The sequence below is a fragment of the Aquarana catesbeiana genome, linkage group LG01 (genome assembly GCF_042186555.1).
Source record: "Aquarana catesbeiana isolate 2022-GZ linkage group LG01, ASM4218655v1, whole genome shotgun sequence".
Lineage (NCBI taxonomy): Eukaryota > Metazoa > Chordata > Amphibia > Anura > Ranidae > Aquarana > Aquarana catesbeiana.
This window is the reverse complement of record NC_133324.1, coordinates 244,495,120-244,510,868: the sequence shown is the minus strand read 5'-3', so window position 1 is coordinate 244,510,868 and position 15,749 is coordinate 244,495,120. Positions and strand designations below refer to the sequence as shown.

Below are 15,749 nucleotides of genomic sequence, written 5' to 3'. Positions count from 1 at the left end.
TCAACTCGCCATGTTTGGAGGAAGAAATCTATGACTATGACCCTAATGCCGCGTACACACGATCGGAAATTCCGCCAACAAAACTCTGATGAGAGCTTTTTGTTGGAAAATGTGACCATGTGTATGCTCCATTGGTCTTTTGCTGGCGGAATTCCAGCCAGCAGAAGATTGAGAGCATGTTCTCTATTTTTCGGTCGGGAAAAGTTCCTATCCGAAAATGCGATTGTCTGCAAAGATTCCGACACGCAAAATTCCTACGCATGTTCGGAAACAATTCGACACAAGCTCAGAAGCATTGAACTTCATTTTCATTTTCACCCCCCCCCCCCCCCGTACTGGGGGGGGGGGGGGGTGCTGGGATGGTCACAGGAAAAAACCCCTTCAACCTTGGAGAGAGCGCAGTAAGATGGGCGGAGCTGCGCTCTCTCCATGGTTATCCTGAAAGGCAATTTGAGAAATACCATATAATGAGGTGTAGCACCCTCTAGTAGTGTGCTAGCGAGGATAGGTAAATTTAAGCAGGCCTGGCTAGTTGCTAGGCCTGTTTGTTTTTTATTCTGGGCTGGGAGTGGCTCAGGGTAGGGCTGGGTGACTCACAGGTGGTGTCATCAGGATCTCCCATTTCTTTCCAGAGGCTTCTAGTGCTTTCTGGAAAGAGTGATGGGAGGGGAGGTGGAGCCACCTGGGGTGTTTGAGGAGCCCTGACCAATCCCCAATCCGGATTGGCAGGGGGCAGGCCTCCTTAAATACCCAGGGTAAGCCCAGCTGGGGAGGAGCTGGAGTGAGGTGCAGAGGCTGTCGGAGCCTTTGAGGGGGCTCCCCAGTCTGCGGGGGGGTTACTTTGGGCCTGGGCTCGGGTGCAGTCAGGACCACTTTCAGTAACACATGAAGAGGTCCTGGACCAGAGGCTCAAGAGAAAGCAAAGAGAGGACAGCTGGAGAGAGCACTGCTAAGAGACTCCAGGGAGGACAACTGATCGCAGCTGGGAGGGCTGGCGAGTGAGGCACAGTCAGGATGACTGGGGAGGCATGCCTGAAAGGACTGGGAGCTTGCAGTCTGAGATGGGTGCAGAACCAGGAGTGTGGACTGTGGTGGAAGGGGCAGTGGAAAGAGCAGCTGCAGCCAGGAGGGCTGGCAGGGCTTGAAGAAGGCTAACTGGAATCAGTAGCTATAGTAGGGCAGCTAGCACAAGGACTTTTCCGCTACACCATTGGAGCTCACGGTCCCAGCCTGCAAAGACCATTTACTGAGGCCTGGCTGGGTCAGTGTCAGGCCTAATCAACAAATAGTGCTAGCTGTTTCTGGGGAACCAAGTGATGTGCTAAAGACAATTAGAAGTAACAGTGTGCAGCAAGTGATGTGCTGGTGGAGTGAGGGGTGATGAGATTCAAGCAAGTTTGTGCAGGAGGAAGCTGAAGGAGTATGTACAGGAAGGGTACATAGTTGTCCCAAAACGAATTGCGGTTTCTTTGATCCATGCTGGGCATCTCATAGCTCCCATGCAAGTTCAATCCCCTCAATAAAACAAAAAAAAAACAAAGTTCACTGACTGCTTTATGTCTCGCAGTGCCTGAGAGTGAATGCAGGGCTGGGCAGGGTGTCAGACAGACCATAATTCTCAGCAGCTCTTACGGGGGTACCACTCCAGAGGCCATCGCCCAAACTCACCATTTAGTAAGCCACAGCATGAGGCCACTGATGCCAAGTAAGCACAAAGTAACACCTCTATATTAGAACGCATAGTCTGCTATACTACATTACACCTACAATACCACTACAGCCTGGGCAACTGTATGGAAGTAGATGATAGTGAAACATCTTTGAGATTCTACATGGATGATTTAAAGGCACTGATGTATTTAAAAAAAAAAAGTAAATAAATAAAGTATCTATCCATTTTATAGTAATTTAGTTAGGGAGATATATTTAATGGATGCATGCCACTTGCTTTTGCTGCCTACATTGTGTAAAAGCTGAGACTAGTACCCAAATACCATGTCGTGGCTAAAGAACGGATAACGTTAGAGACAGAAGCAGGCAAAAATGGCCAATCAATGAATCTGTCTTTCATATATCTAGTCCAGCCTTTTTCAACCAGGGTGCCTTGAGGTTTCTTCAGGGGTGCCTTTGTAAAATGCTCAAAAAATTGATCAAAAATTGTATACAAGCCAGCAGGGGGATCAAGCCTGCCTTTTAGCTACACAAAGCCATGGGTTTTTATTATGCACCATTATGACATTCTAGACACTGGCATCCTAACAACCAATGATGTCATCAGTTAATAAGGAGGATGTCTGTTGCCTCCACAGCATCCTTGTTTGACCCTCCTCTGCCCCTCTCCATCAGCGCTAGGGTCACATTAGCTGATCGAGGGAGAGAAATTGAGGGAGAAGAGAAACATAAGAATACTAGTCAGTAACAGTGTGCAAAAGTGTATTTGCTTTGGAAGAATAAATCATCTCTAATGTTGGGTGTCCTACGTGTGGAAGTTGTTGCATTATGTAAAACAATTAGAATAGTTTTTTACATTTTAGAATGGGGTGCCTTGAGACTGTCCATAATTTTAAAGGGTGCCTTGACTGAAAAAAGGTTGAGAAGCACCGATCTAGTCCATTAGATGTGGAGTTAGTTAGGAAATAGCAGGAAGTTGAGTAACATATGAAACCTGGAGGAGGACATATTTGGCAAAGCTCATGATTTATGTGCTGAACCACCTGGCATTAAAATGTGCTTACTCTAGTAATATATGGCAAAGGCAGGCACTTCAAGAATCTGCATCTCCAAACATGTGTCCTATGAACTCCAGCAGACAATATGAAGGGGGCAGCGTTCTGACTGGATGCTACCTTTCCAAGTTGGTGGCATATGTAGCACCAGGTGTTACTTGTAGATAGCAAAAGATGTAACAATAGTAAAGAACAGACCAGGTTTTTGGAATCAGTTTCCTTAAAGTAGAATTCCAGACTAAATCTAGTCTTACAAATGCTTTCTCCCGCTCACAAGACTTATGCTGACCAACCTGTATAAGAAAGCTGTACATACTTATAATTAGTGGTGCACCGAAATTTCGGCCGCCGAAAATGGTGTTTTTTCATTCGGCCGAATGAAAAAAAATAGACGATACCAAAAAGGGGGCATGGTCTGCCCCGGGTGCCACCCAATTCTCCACTCCCTCCTCCTCCTCCACTCACCGCAATCTCAGTGTTTCAAGGAGCTGAATTGCCCGGCCGCAGTAACAATGTCCCGCCTCCTGTGATAGACGGCACACTGATCCAATGGTAGAACAATGAATCAGCACGACGTAATTACAGGAGGCGGACATTGTTACTGCGGCCCAGGCAATTCAAATCTGGTTCCGTGACACACGGAGATCGCCACTGATGCAGATAACAGGCAGGCAGCACATGATGGGCACTGGTAAAGCTGCAGGGCATACATGATGGGCACTAGTAAAGCTGCTGGGCATACATGATGTACACTGATGGGGCTACTGGGCACTGGCAAGCTGCACATGGACACTGATGGGCTGCATATGACAAGCACTAGTGGGCTGCATATGACGGGCACTGGTGGGGCTGCTGGGCACTGGCAAGCTGCTTATGATGGGCACTGGTGGGCTGCATATGAAGGGCACTGGCAGGCTGCATATGAAGGGCACTGGTGGGGCTGCTGGGCACTGGCAGGCTGCATATGATGGGCACTGGCATGCTGCTGGGCACAGGCAAGCTGCATATGACGGGCACTGGTGAGGCTGCTGGGCACAATCAGGCTACATTGATCTCTTGTATCTGTCTGCAGTCTCTGACCATCTCCTGTATCATGTCTGCATTTTATGACCATCTCCGGTATCCTGTCTGCATTTTATGACCATCTCCGGTATCATGTCTGCAGTCTCTGACCATCTCCGCTATCATTTCTGCAGTCTCTGACCATCTCCGCTATCATTTCTGCAGTCTCTGACCATCTCCGCTATCATGTCTGCAGTCTCTGACCATCTCCGCTATCATGTCTGCAGTCTCTGACCATCTCCGCTATCATGTCTGCAGTCTCTGACCATCTCCGCTATCATTTCTGCAGTCTCTGACCATCTCCGCTATCATTTCTGCAGTCTCTGACCATCTCCGCTATCATTTCTGCAGTCTCTGACCATCTCCGCTATCATGTCTGCAGTCTCTGACCATCTCCGCTATCATGTCTGCAGTCTCTGACCATCTCCGCTATCATGTCTGCAGTCTCTGACCATCTCCGCTATCATGTCTGCAGTCTCTGACCATCTCCGCTATCATGTCTGCAGTCTCTGACCATCTCCGCTATCATGTCTGCAGTCTCTGACCATCTCCGCTATCATGTCTGCAGTCTCTGACCATCTCCGCTATCATGTCTGCAGTCTCTGACCATCTCCGCTATCATGTCTGCAGTCTCTGACCATCTCCGCTATCATGTCTGCAGTCTCTGACCATCTCCGCTATCATGTCTGCAGTCTCTGACCATCTCCGCTATCATGTCTGCAGTCTCTGACCATCTCCGCTATCATGTCTGCAGTCTCTGTCCATCTTCTGTATCATATCTGCTAGAGGTGCATCAAATAGAAATTTTGCTAATACTATTAGAAATGTGTTTAAGTTTAAGTAAGGGATTGCAGACATGATACAAGAGATGGTCAGAGACTGCAGACTGCATTTTTCTTGAACTTTCTTAAAGGTGCCAATAATGGTCAACAATAAATTCATATTAATTTAAATTGGTGATATTAATTAAAATGTTGTATACTATAATACAATTCTATATAAAAAAAAATATATATTTTTTTAAAAACTGTCATTTTCGGTATCGGTTTTCGGCCTAGTGTATTTTTCATTTTCTGTATCGGCACCAAAAAACCCATTCGGTGCACCCCTAATTTTTAGTTTGGTCCGGTTATGTGATCTGGCTCCCCTGTGTCAGTCAGCGGGGGCTGCAGGGGAGAGGAGGAAGCACAGTCAACAGATGGGCCATAGTAAACCTATGGGTAACATCACTGCTTTCAGGTACTCCCAGTCATTTTCAAGAGCTCTCCTCTCCCCTGCTGGCTGCCAGATGGGATCACGTGACTGGACCAGAGAGGGCTGGAAATAGGTTAGTATACACATATTTCTTACATGTTTTAATCAACATAGGTGTTAGAATGGGGGGAGGGAACATTTTTAAGACTAGTTCGATTTGGCATAGATTTCTACTTTAAATATTAAAAACAAAAACAATACGGCGCTTGTGTAGGTGAGAACAATATACAATTGAAATGAACAAAAAGCTGCAACAATGAAATGTGAGCTATACCACAACAAACAAAACAAGTAACAGTTGCGCTAATTATATGTTGAAAATAAGCAAAAGTCCAATAGTGATTTAAATGCTCCAATTCGATCAGCAAATGAGTGATAACTTTGTAAAAGATGGTATCCAGGGATATCCTCCAACAAGTGACGTCACCAACGTTTAGTCAAGGTGTACCCTCTAATTATGGAAGGTCAAACACGCTCTTGATACATCTGTTTGTAAGGCGTCCGAAGAAAATATGGTGCAGGCACTCCACATGTCTCCAGCCAGACATTGCTGGAAGTGGCAGCAGAGGAGTGTGGGAGAAACAGTTGGAGAGATGTGGAGTGCCTGCACCATATTTCCTTCGGACGCCTTACCAACAGATGTATCAAGAGCGCGTTTGACCTGCCATAATTAGAGGGTCCACCATGTGGTTAAGGGTACACCTTGACTAAACGTTGGTGGAGGATATCACTAGATACCATCTTTTACAAATCTATAACTCATTTGCTGATTGAATTGGAGCATTTAGATCACTATTGGACTTTTGCTTATTTTCAACATATAAATTAGCACAACTGTTACTCGTTTTACTTTAAATATTGGTACCTTGATAACGGTTACCACCTCTGTGTATTTATCACTGAGGTAAGCATAATGATATTGAGAAAGCATGGTGGATACCTCCACAAACAGTTGCTTCTAAAAAATTTGTTAATCTCCTTTTTTGACATGACAATGCAGAATTAATTTCACCCATCAAAACAATTACAACAAAGGCACCTTTAGAAATGATTAGTAATGGCAATCTACAGATACTTATAGATAATTACAGGCTTTTTATTCTAGCATAATTCACTTTTCCCACGCCTAGTTAAAGCAGTAGTAGCAAATTATGAGAAACTTACCTTAAAACGAAGCCCTCTAGCGCCGCAATGTCACTGCTGAGTGGGCTGAGATCTTCCCCTAGTCTTCCCTCTGGGTTCGTGGCCTCTGGCTACATGAGTGGCCGAAGGCACGATGACGTCACTCCCACGTTTACGGCACGGGCTCTGAAAGTCCAGCACTGTAAGCCGGACCTTCAGAGCGTATGTACCGGTGATGTCACCAGCTACATGTACTCTGATTATCTCCTAAACTGTGCAAGTTTATGAGATATTCACAGTACCTACAGGTAAGCCTTATTATAGGTTTACCTGTAGGTACAAGTGGTTTACTAACACTAACTTTTTCTCCCCATTCTTCTCACGGCGCCCATTTTCACTAAGGGCAAATTAATCAATCTCCCTTTACTTCCTGGAAAATATAAGCAACAGGAAAATGTTTAACTAGAGAATATTATTATATGGGATTTATATAGCATCAACAGTTTTGAAGCTTTGCAACATGAATATAAGAGGATTTCATATTGGCATGCAGAGCTGGATGCTGATGTGATTTTTTTTGGTTGAAAAGGGGGAAAGGTTCACTTTAACCTAGACATTGCGCTTGTTTAAAAAAAAAAAGAAAAAAAAAAAAATGTACTAAGTGCCTCAGGCCTCCTTTGGTGGTAAGCAACAAGGGCAGCAACTCCGGCCTCTTCCCCTAGGCCTAGGGTCATGTTGTCTATGGCCCCTATAGTTTGTCAAAGAGTGCACTTCAATGTATCTATACTTACAAGCATTAATACCAGTGCAATAGTGCGTTCACCTCATCTCAGGGATCTCGTTTGTACAACCCCTGGCAAAAATGATGGAATCACCAGTCCCTGACGAGGTTCCTTCAGTTGTTTATTGTTGTAGAAAAAAAAAGCAGATCACACACATGGCCAAAAACTAAAGGCATTTCAAATGGCAACTTTCTGGCTTCAAGAAACACTAAAAGAAATCAAGAAAAATAATTGTGGTGGCCAGTAACAGTTAGATTTATAGAACAAGCACAGGGAATAAATTATGGAATCACTCAACTCTGAGGAAAAAATTATGGAATCATGAAAAACAAACAAACAAAATAACACTCCAACACATCACTAGTACTTTGTATAACTGCTTGCAGTCTCTGAGGCATTGACTTAATGAGTGATAAACAGTACTCTTCGTCAATCTGGCTCCAGCCTTCTCTGATTGTTGTTGCCAAATCATCTTTGCAGGTTGGAGCCTTGTCATGGACCATTTTCTTTAACTTCCACCACAGATTTTCAATTGGATTGAGATCCGGACTGTTTGCAGGCCATGACATTGACCTTATGTGTCTTTCTTCAAGGAATTTTTTCACAGTTTTTGCTCTATGGCAAGATGCATTATCATCTTGATAAATGATTTCATCATCCCCAAACATCCTTTCAATAGATGGGATAAGAAAAGTGTCCAAAATTTCAATGTAAACCTGATTTAATGACAGCCATCTCCCCAGTGCCTTTACCTGACATGCAGCCCCATATCATAATTGACTGTGGAAGTTTGCATGTTTTCTTCAGACAGTCGTCTGCATAAATCTCATTGGAACTGCACCAAACAAAAGTTCCAGCATCATCACCTTGCCCAATGCAGATTCGAGATTCATCACTGAATATGACTTTCATCCAATCATTCACAGTCCACGATTGCCTTTCCTTAGCCCATTGTAACCTTGTTTTTTTGTGTTTAGGTGTTAGAGATGGCTTTCTTTTAGCTTTTCTGTATGTAAACCCCATTTCCTTTAGGTGGTTTCTTACAGTTCGGTCACAGATGTTGATTCCAGTTTCCTCCCATTTGTTCCTCATTTGTTTACATTTTCTGTTTTCAAGGCATATTGCTTTAAGTTTTCTGTCTTGACGCTTTGATGTCTTCCTTGGTCTACCAGTATGCTTGCCTTTAACCACCTTCCCATGTTGTTTGTATTTGGTCCATGTTTTAGACACAGCCGACTGTGAACAACCAACATCTTGTGCAACACTGCATGATGATTTACCCTCTTTAAGGAGTTTGATAATCCTCTCCTTTTTTTCAATTGACATCTCTGGTGTTGGAGCCATGATTCATGTCAGTCCACTTGTTGCAACAGCTCTCCAAGGTGTGATCACTCATTTTTACCTACATACTAACAAGCGGATTAAAAATTTACAGGGCGATTCCATAATTTTTTCCTCAGAATTGAGTGATTCCATAATTTATTACCTGTGCTTGTTCTATAAATCTAACTGTTACTGGCCACCACAATTATTTTTCTTGATTTCTTTTAGTGTTTCTTAAAGCCAGAAAGTTGCCATTTGAAATGCCTTTAGTTTTTGGCCATGTCTGTGATCTGCTTTTTTTTCTACAACAATAAACAACTGAAGGAACATCCTCAGGGACTGGTGATTCCATCATTTTTGCCAGGGGTTGTAGCATACCATGTTGTGTTTACATGCTAACATATAGCCAGTAAAAGAATATTCTAAGTCATAAACTCCACATGAACGTCCTACAACAGTGATGGCGAATCCTGACACCCCAGATGTTTTGGAACTACATTTCCCATGATGCTAGTGCACTCTGCAGTGTAGATGAGCATCATGGGAAATATAGTTCCAAAACATCTGGGGTGCCAAGGTTCGCCATCACTGCCCTACAATATCAGAGCACCAAGTAGGGCAACTTTCATTTAGGTCCCATTTACACTTGAGCGACTTAGGATCCGACTTCTGAGGCCCAAAGTTGCAGGACATGTGAAATGCCATGTATCTCTACAAGAGCCATTCCAATTAACACTACTGAAGTGGCTGCCACTCCAGAAAAGGTTCCTGCACTACTCTGATCCAACTTTGGCACGAGTTGTAAGAGAGCGTAAAAGTCTGATCAAAGTCAATTCAAAGTTGTATCAAAGTCAGACTTTAAAGTTGCACTGAAAATCGTGCAAGGGTGGAGTCGGCTAATGTGAAAGGAGCCTTACTGTCTGTATGTGAACGAAGCGATAGATCGAAGGGATACAAATTACAATCTGATTGTACAATCATCTTTTAACTTACCAAAACTATTTAATATAGGTACAAATATAAACAATCTATTCAATATGTATTAAAAGTCCCCCCCCCCGCCCCTTTCACACGGATGTTCTGATTGGGTCCGCCTATCAGTTTTTCATGTGGACCCGAGCGGAACCTCCATTCTCCACTATGGAGCGGTGGGTGTAAACGCACACGTGTCCGTTTACACCCACCTACATCCAATCCGATTTGATGGCAGTCGGGTTTACATCTGGCCACCAGTAGAGAATAGTGGTGTGTGTCCTTTCTGCATAAGCGGCGCAGATATGGACTGGCTATCCGCCTGCTCAGTGGCAGCTGCAGTCTGCCCCCTGTGAAAGAGGCCTTAACCTCCTGCTGCCCCCTCCCGGATGATCTTTAAAGTGGAAGTAAACCCTTTTTTTTGAACTTGTACCCACAGGTAAGCCTATAATAAGGCTTACCTGTAGGTACAGTGAATATTTCCTAAACCTGCACGGTTTAGGAGATATTCACTATTCACACTGCATGCAACTGGTGAAATTACCTGTACATGCACTCTGAAGGAACGGCATACCCGTGCCATCCCTTTATAGCTCCGTGCCGTGGTCCTGCACGCAGCGCAGCGCAGCCAATCAGATGGCCAGAGTGCATAAACCCAGGAGGAAGACCAAGTGAAGGTGGAAGTGCCTTCAGCGGTGACAGCGTGCCACTGGTTGCCTTTGTTCTAAGGTAAGTATTTCATAATCTGCTAGTATGCCGTGCATACTAGCACATTGGGGGTTATTTACGAAAGGCAAATCCACTGTGCACTACAAGTGCACTGCAAGTGCACTTGCAAGTGCACCGAAAGTGCAGTCGCTGTAGATCTGAGGCGAAGATCTGAAATGAGGGGAAGCTCCGCTGATTTTATCATCCAATCATGTGCAAGCTAAAATGCTGTTTTTTATTTTCCTTGTATGTCCCCTTTAGATCTGCAACGACTGAACTTCCAAGGGCACTTGTAGTGCAAAGTGGATTTACCTTTCGTAAATAACCCCCATTATGTCATTGTCTTACTGTGTTAAAAAAAAATGGTGTTATTTGTAAATGAACTGTGAATGCATTTTGTTTTTTATGAGTTGTAAATGAAAAATGATGTCAATAAACAGATGAATTGAAAAAAATAAAATAAAATGCAGTTTACTAATGCTTTAAATGAGTGCTAATGCCGGGAGGAGGAGGCTACTTCCCCATCATGTGATCGCTGTGATTTGCAGTCACATGATTAGGAGCTGTCCCATGGGGCTCCCGATAGCAAACAGGGACCAGAGGCTGTAGGTGACAGCTTGGTTAGTATGCTGGGAGCATGCTCTCTGTGCAGAACCTTGGAGCCCCATGGATGCTAATGCTGAATTCCAAGATAAGCAAATATTGTCTAAATACGACAGTCATTTGTATTCTTATTTGAATTTTGGTGTACTTTGTGTATTTCTTCCAGATCTGTGCAGTAATCCACTGTAAACCTTTGGAGTGGATTTACTAAAGACTGAGCTATTTGTAAGTGCAGCTGCACTCATTTTCCCCAGAGCTTAGTGAATGTGGTAAAGCTTCACTTTGTAAAGAATATTCAATCAGGTGAAAGGAAAATAAAAATAAAAATGCATTTTTACTTGCACATGATTGGATGATGGAAATCACCAGAGCTTCACCACATTCACTAAGCTCTGGGGAACAGGAGTGCAACTACACTTGCAAAGAGCACCATCTATTTGCCTTTCATAAATCAACTCCATTGTCTCTGTGCAGGAGCTCCCTCTATCAAAGACTGCTCACTGCTGCTCTCTCCCCTTGTGCAGGGTGTCTGGTATAGTCTCCGCCCCCTCCTGTAGTGTACCGTCAGAATCGGTGACCTGTCACATTAGGTAACGGAAGCGCATGCGTCCACCTCTAACAGGTTTGCTCATCTGACTGAAACACCTTCAGTCAGAAGAAGCGGCAGCGGACATCTTAGTACACCCAGCTACATCTTGAATGTCAGAGTAATTTTAGCAATAAAGTGAGCGTATGTAAATTAATATAGTATGTTGACATCTGTGATGCTGTTTGAATGTTACATTTTGAAAGAAGCTGGACGCCAGCAGTAGGAAGGTGGCGGAGGCCATGTTGGTACACCCCGCACTGCTCCGTGCTAAACCTTTGGAGGTTTCATTTTGAAAATCTAAACAGCATCACAGATGTCAATATACTATATTTATTTATATATGCTCACATTATTGCTAAAATTACTCTTACATTCAAGATGTAGCTGGGTGTAGTAAGATGTCCGCTGCCTTCTTCTGACTACAGGTGTTCTGCAGATTAGCAAACCTGGTAGCAGTGGACGCATGCGCAGCTAATGGAACGTCACATTACCATTACCTAATCTGACAGATCACCGGCAGCCTGTAGTAACATGGGTACTCAACCTGTGACCCTCCAGCCGTTACAGAACTACATGCCCCATGAGGCTTTGCAAAGCTGACTGTTACAAGTATGACTCCCAAAGGCCGAGGCATGATGGGACTTGTAGTTTTGCAGTAGCTGGAGGACCACAGGTTGAGCACCAATGAGTGTAGTTAGTGGAGCCTGTTGGACCCCTCCCACAGCTCTGCTCTAGCTGTGTATAGGACTCCAATTCTACTTTTAGAAGGTAATATCTTGGTTTGCAAAGGCAATTACTGCACAGAAACTGGATTTTTTTTTTTTAATTGGGGAATACATATAAATGAATGTTTCTGTGCCCGAAGGCCCACCCACCCGCCCTGCTGCCACATATAAGTGGTAGATCTAAAGAGAAAAACTGTCCAATCAGATAGCATGGTGTATGGTCAGCTGAAAAGAGACATCTAAGTGGAATGCTCTGACAATATGTTTATAATAATATAGGCCATTAATGTGCATTTTAGTAATAATGAATTCTATTACTTGAAATCACTATCACTTCATGGTAAGAAATTGCTATTGTATCCAGGAAATCACAAGCATTTCTATTGTTGAAAATGTTATCTTTGGTCGTCCCTGAGCTGCAATAAATGTAACAAACGTTCCAAATGGTAACAACAATGATTTGGTATTGTGAGTAGGAGATAATGGGCAGCAGCAGCAGCAGTCACTAGTCATACATTACCCAGCAGCGTGCTGCACTACCCCAGGCAGCCACTAGATGTCCCAGCAGCAGCGCTCGCTTGTTTCAGATCAATCAGCAGCCCTGGGGGAGCCGATCATGGAGGCGCTGAAACGGACTTGATCAAAGGGCTCCTGCTGATCCATCTATGGCGCGCTTGTCACCGGGGCCACGATCTCTTCATCCGCCCCCCAACCCCCACCCGAAAGCCCCACCGCAGCCGCCTAACGTCCGGCGCTCTCCAGGGCCTCCCCGTAAGCTGGAATGTGGCAGGATGTGACCTTATTCTGCCGGCCAGCCGTAAACTCTCCCCAGGTATCCTCCGCCCGGATCTCCCCTAAAATCCACCGGGCCCCGGCCGTCCCCCCGCTCCAACTTACTGCCCAGGCGCTCGTTCACTCACCCGAGGTGCCGTGGTTGCCGGCCAGCGTCTGCTGAGCGTTCAGGTTCGGCTTGTAAGCCATTCCAAGAGACATGACTGCCGAGAGGAGAGCAATTCACCCACAACAACAAATAAAATGTCCTGAAATCCACTGAAGCGTCTCTTGTCTGTCTCCCTCAGACACTTTTTGTTGTTTACAGCGGCGGCACCGGCAAATATGGCGTCACTCTAGACTGACACCCACAATGCCAGGAGCGCTACACACAGCCAGCCGTGGTCACCGACCCCGGATCACCCCGCCGACCCCGCGGGTCACCCCTCCTCAGCTCCTCACAATATATATAAAAAAAAATGTACAAGAAATGATATATATATTCTATACATGATGACGTGACTCCAAGGCTCCTCACGAGTTTAAACATTGCACAGGACACTTCCTACAGGGGCTTTTTTTTTCCTTTTTAAGTTTAATAAGTATTTTAAAAACTTTTTTCATTTTTATTTTTGTACACTTATTTTATACAGAAGTTGAACATATATAATAATAACTTTGGACACCCCTAAAAAAAAAAAATGTATAATATAAAAAATATATATAGAGATAAAGGCAAGGGTCACTATTGTATTAAAATGGTGACTAAAATATTGTGATTTTAGGATTTAGAAGACAATTCTTATTGCATATACACAATTTTCAGTCAGAGTTAAGTCTCCTCAACCTTAAAATCACATTATAATCACCTTTTTGACACATTAGTGACCCCCGACTGATCATTTAGATATATATAAATAAATATATATATATAACAATTTCAGTCAGAATTGTCTCCTAAATCTTACAATTACATCATTTTAGTCACATATGTGAACCTTGCGTTGATATATATCAATTTTTTAAGACAGAATTTGAAATTCACTGTTCTAGTCACCTTTTTGACACAATGGTGACCCTTGCTATGTCATATATATGCATATATATATATATGGGGCAAGGTTCACATATGTGCCAAAAAGGTGACTAAAATGATAACATTTTAGGATTCCGGAGACAATTCTGACTAAAATATATATATATATATATATATATATATATATATATATATATATATATATATATAGTCAGAATTGTCTCCTGGATCCTAAAATTATCTTATTTTAGTCACCTTTTTGGCACGTATGTGAACCTTGACCTATATATATATATATATATATATATATATATATATATAGGTCAAGGTTCACATACGTGTCAAAAAGGTGACTAGAATAAGATAATTTTAGGATCCAGAGGACAATTCTGACTAATATATATATATATATATATATATATATATATATATATATATATATGGGGCAAGGGTCACATATGTGCCAAAAAGGTAAATGAGATAATCTTAGGGTCCAGTAGACAATTCTGACTTATATATATATATATATATATATATATATATATATATAGGGCAAGGTTCACATATGTGCCAAAAAGGTGACCAAAATAATATGATTTTAGGATTCAGGAGACTAAAAAATACATATACATATTTCAGAAATCAGAATGATCCTAATATCTCCTAAAATCACCCTGTTTTAGTCTTTTTTTTTCTTTACAAATTTTAACCATTGCCTTGCCACTTACACATTTTTCTTTTTTTTTTTTAGGATGGGGGTGGGGACTCGGGAGGATCAGGGATGAAATAAATGAGGCATTGACGCTATAGTTACATAAATAATTCATGCAGAATAATTTTGTTTTATTGTATGAAGTAAAAAAAAAAATGGTTGTCCTGCAGACATTGCTTTTTTTTGTATAAATCTCTGCCACCTGCCATCACATACATGTAACTCCTTCAGGGAAACCCAAGGGATAGTAAACATGAATAATCTGTCAATGAGCCCGCTGAACTCTTTATTTAGCAGTAAATGATTATTGTCCAAGCTTTGTAGTACATGAAATCATTCAATTAATTTTTTTTTTTGTTGAGCCTCCAAGATGCTGGGCTGTGCTCCTTTAGTAAAGGTGCGAGGCATGCAGTGTGATCAGGGTTTATGTCTCGGATGAATGATTTTGTCAGTATTAACAGCCATTTTGTGACGTATGGGCTCAAAGCAGCTAATGTGACTGCAAGAGAATAAAAGAGAGCAGAAGATGGATGTCAGCAAAGAGCAATCACTGCATAATCTTCTCTTTATGTAACCTGTATGGTGGGGCATTTGCATGCATCACATTCAGCTGCTTTGCTGACTTTTACAGCAGCAAATAGGTCAATGCTAATCACAGTTTCTTAGAGAATTTTAACCATTTGTCCTTATGTTACAGCAAGCAGTCTGCACTGCTAGTTATTTTTTATATGCATATGGATTGCAATTGATTTAAATGCACTGCGGAAATATCTTCACTGCTTCGTGCACTTCATTTATTATCTTTGAGATGGAAGGGCATATATAAAGATGTGACTATTTTACGCCTTGCAAAGAAAAGAATGCAATGTTGACCCATTTTGGGGCCAGACTTTTGTGCGTCTGTTCACTGGTTCAGGTGCAATTCAGGTCCTAATTTTTGCCTGAATTGGCACCTGAACCGAACCCAAACATGCATCAGACCCTTTTTAAATCCGGACCACGGCTGCCACAGACATCTGTGAACCAGCTCCATTGGAAATCAGTCACACTTGCCTGTCATTGTTTTCTTTGTTTTGTTCTATTACCTATAGCCGTAACTGGCTTGTTTTAGCCCGTCATATGGATTTATATATATGTGTAAATCAGTATAACACAAATCTCCAATTTTTGTTTATTTAGCTTAATTAACCATTGTAAAGTCAAGAGATGGCTGTACTTTTTTGTCATTTGGGATAGAAGACCTGAGAACGGCCTGCTTTCATAGCCATCACCCAAGCTCAAAGTGGAACTTGACATCAGAAATAAAAGTTTGTAATCAGGCATGCACAGCTCAGTGTACAATTTTGGCATCTGCCAAGATATAT

At 42.7% G+C, this 15,749-nt stretch overlaps 1 protein-coding gene across 3 annotated transcripts in view; it reads right to left on the bottom strand.

Moving 5' to 3' along the window:
- Positions 1-13,105, bottom strand: part of CDK2AP1 (cyclin dependent kinase 2 associated protein 1) — a 34,877-nt gene extending 21,772 nt beyond the window's left edge. The window contains exon 1 of one of the 3 annotated variants that reach the window (XM_073627233.1): positions 12,787-13,105. Coding sequence is in view for 2 of the 3 variants with exons in the window: in XM_073627214.1 (XP_073483315.1) it covers positions 12,787-12,859 (73 nt within the window). In the remaining variant the exon portion in view is untranslated. The remainder of the gene's footprint in view (positions 1-12,786) is intronic. The other 2 variants (XM_073627214.1, XM_073627224.1) reach the window with 2 other exon arrangements.
- Positions 13,106-15,749: the final 2,644 nt, after the last annotated feature.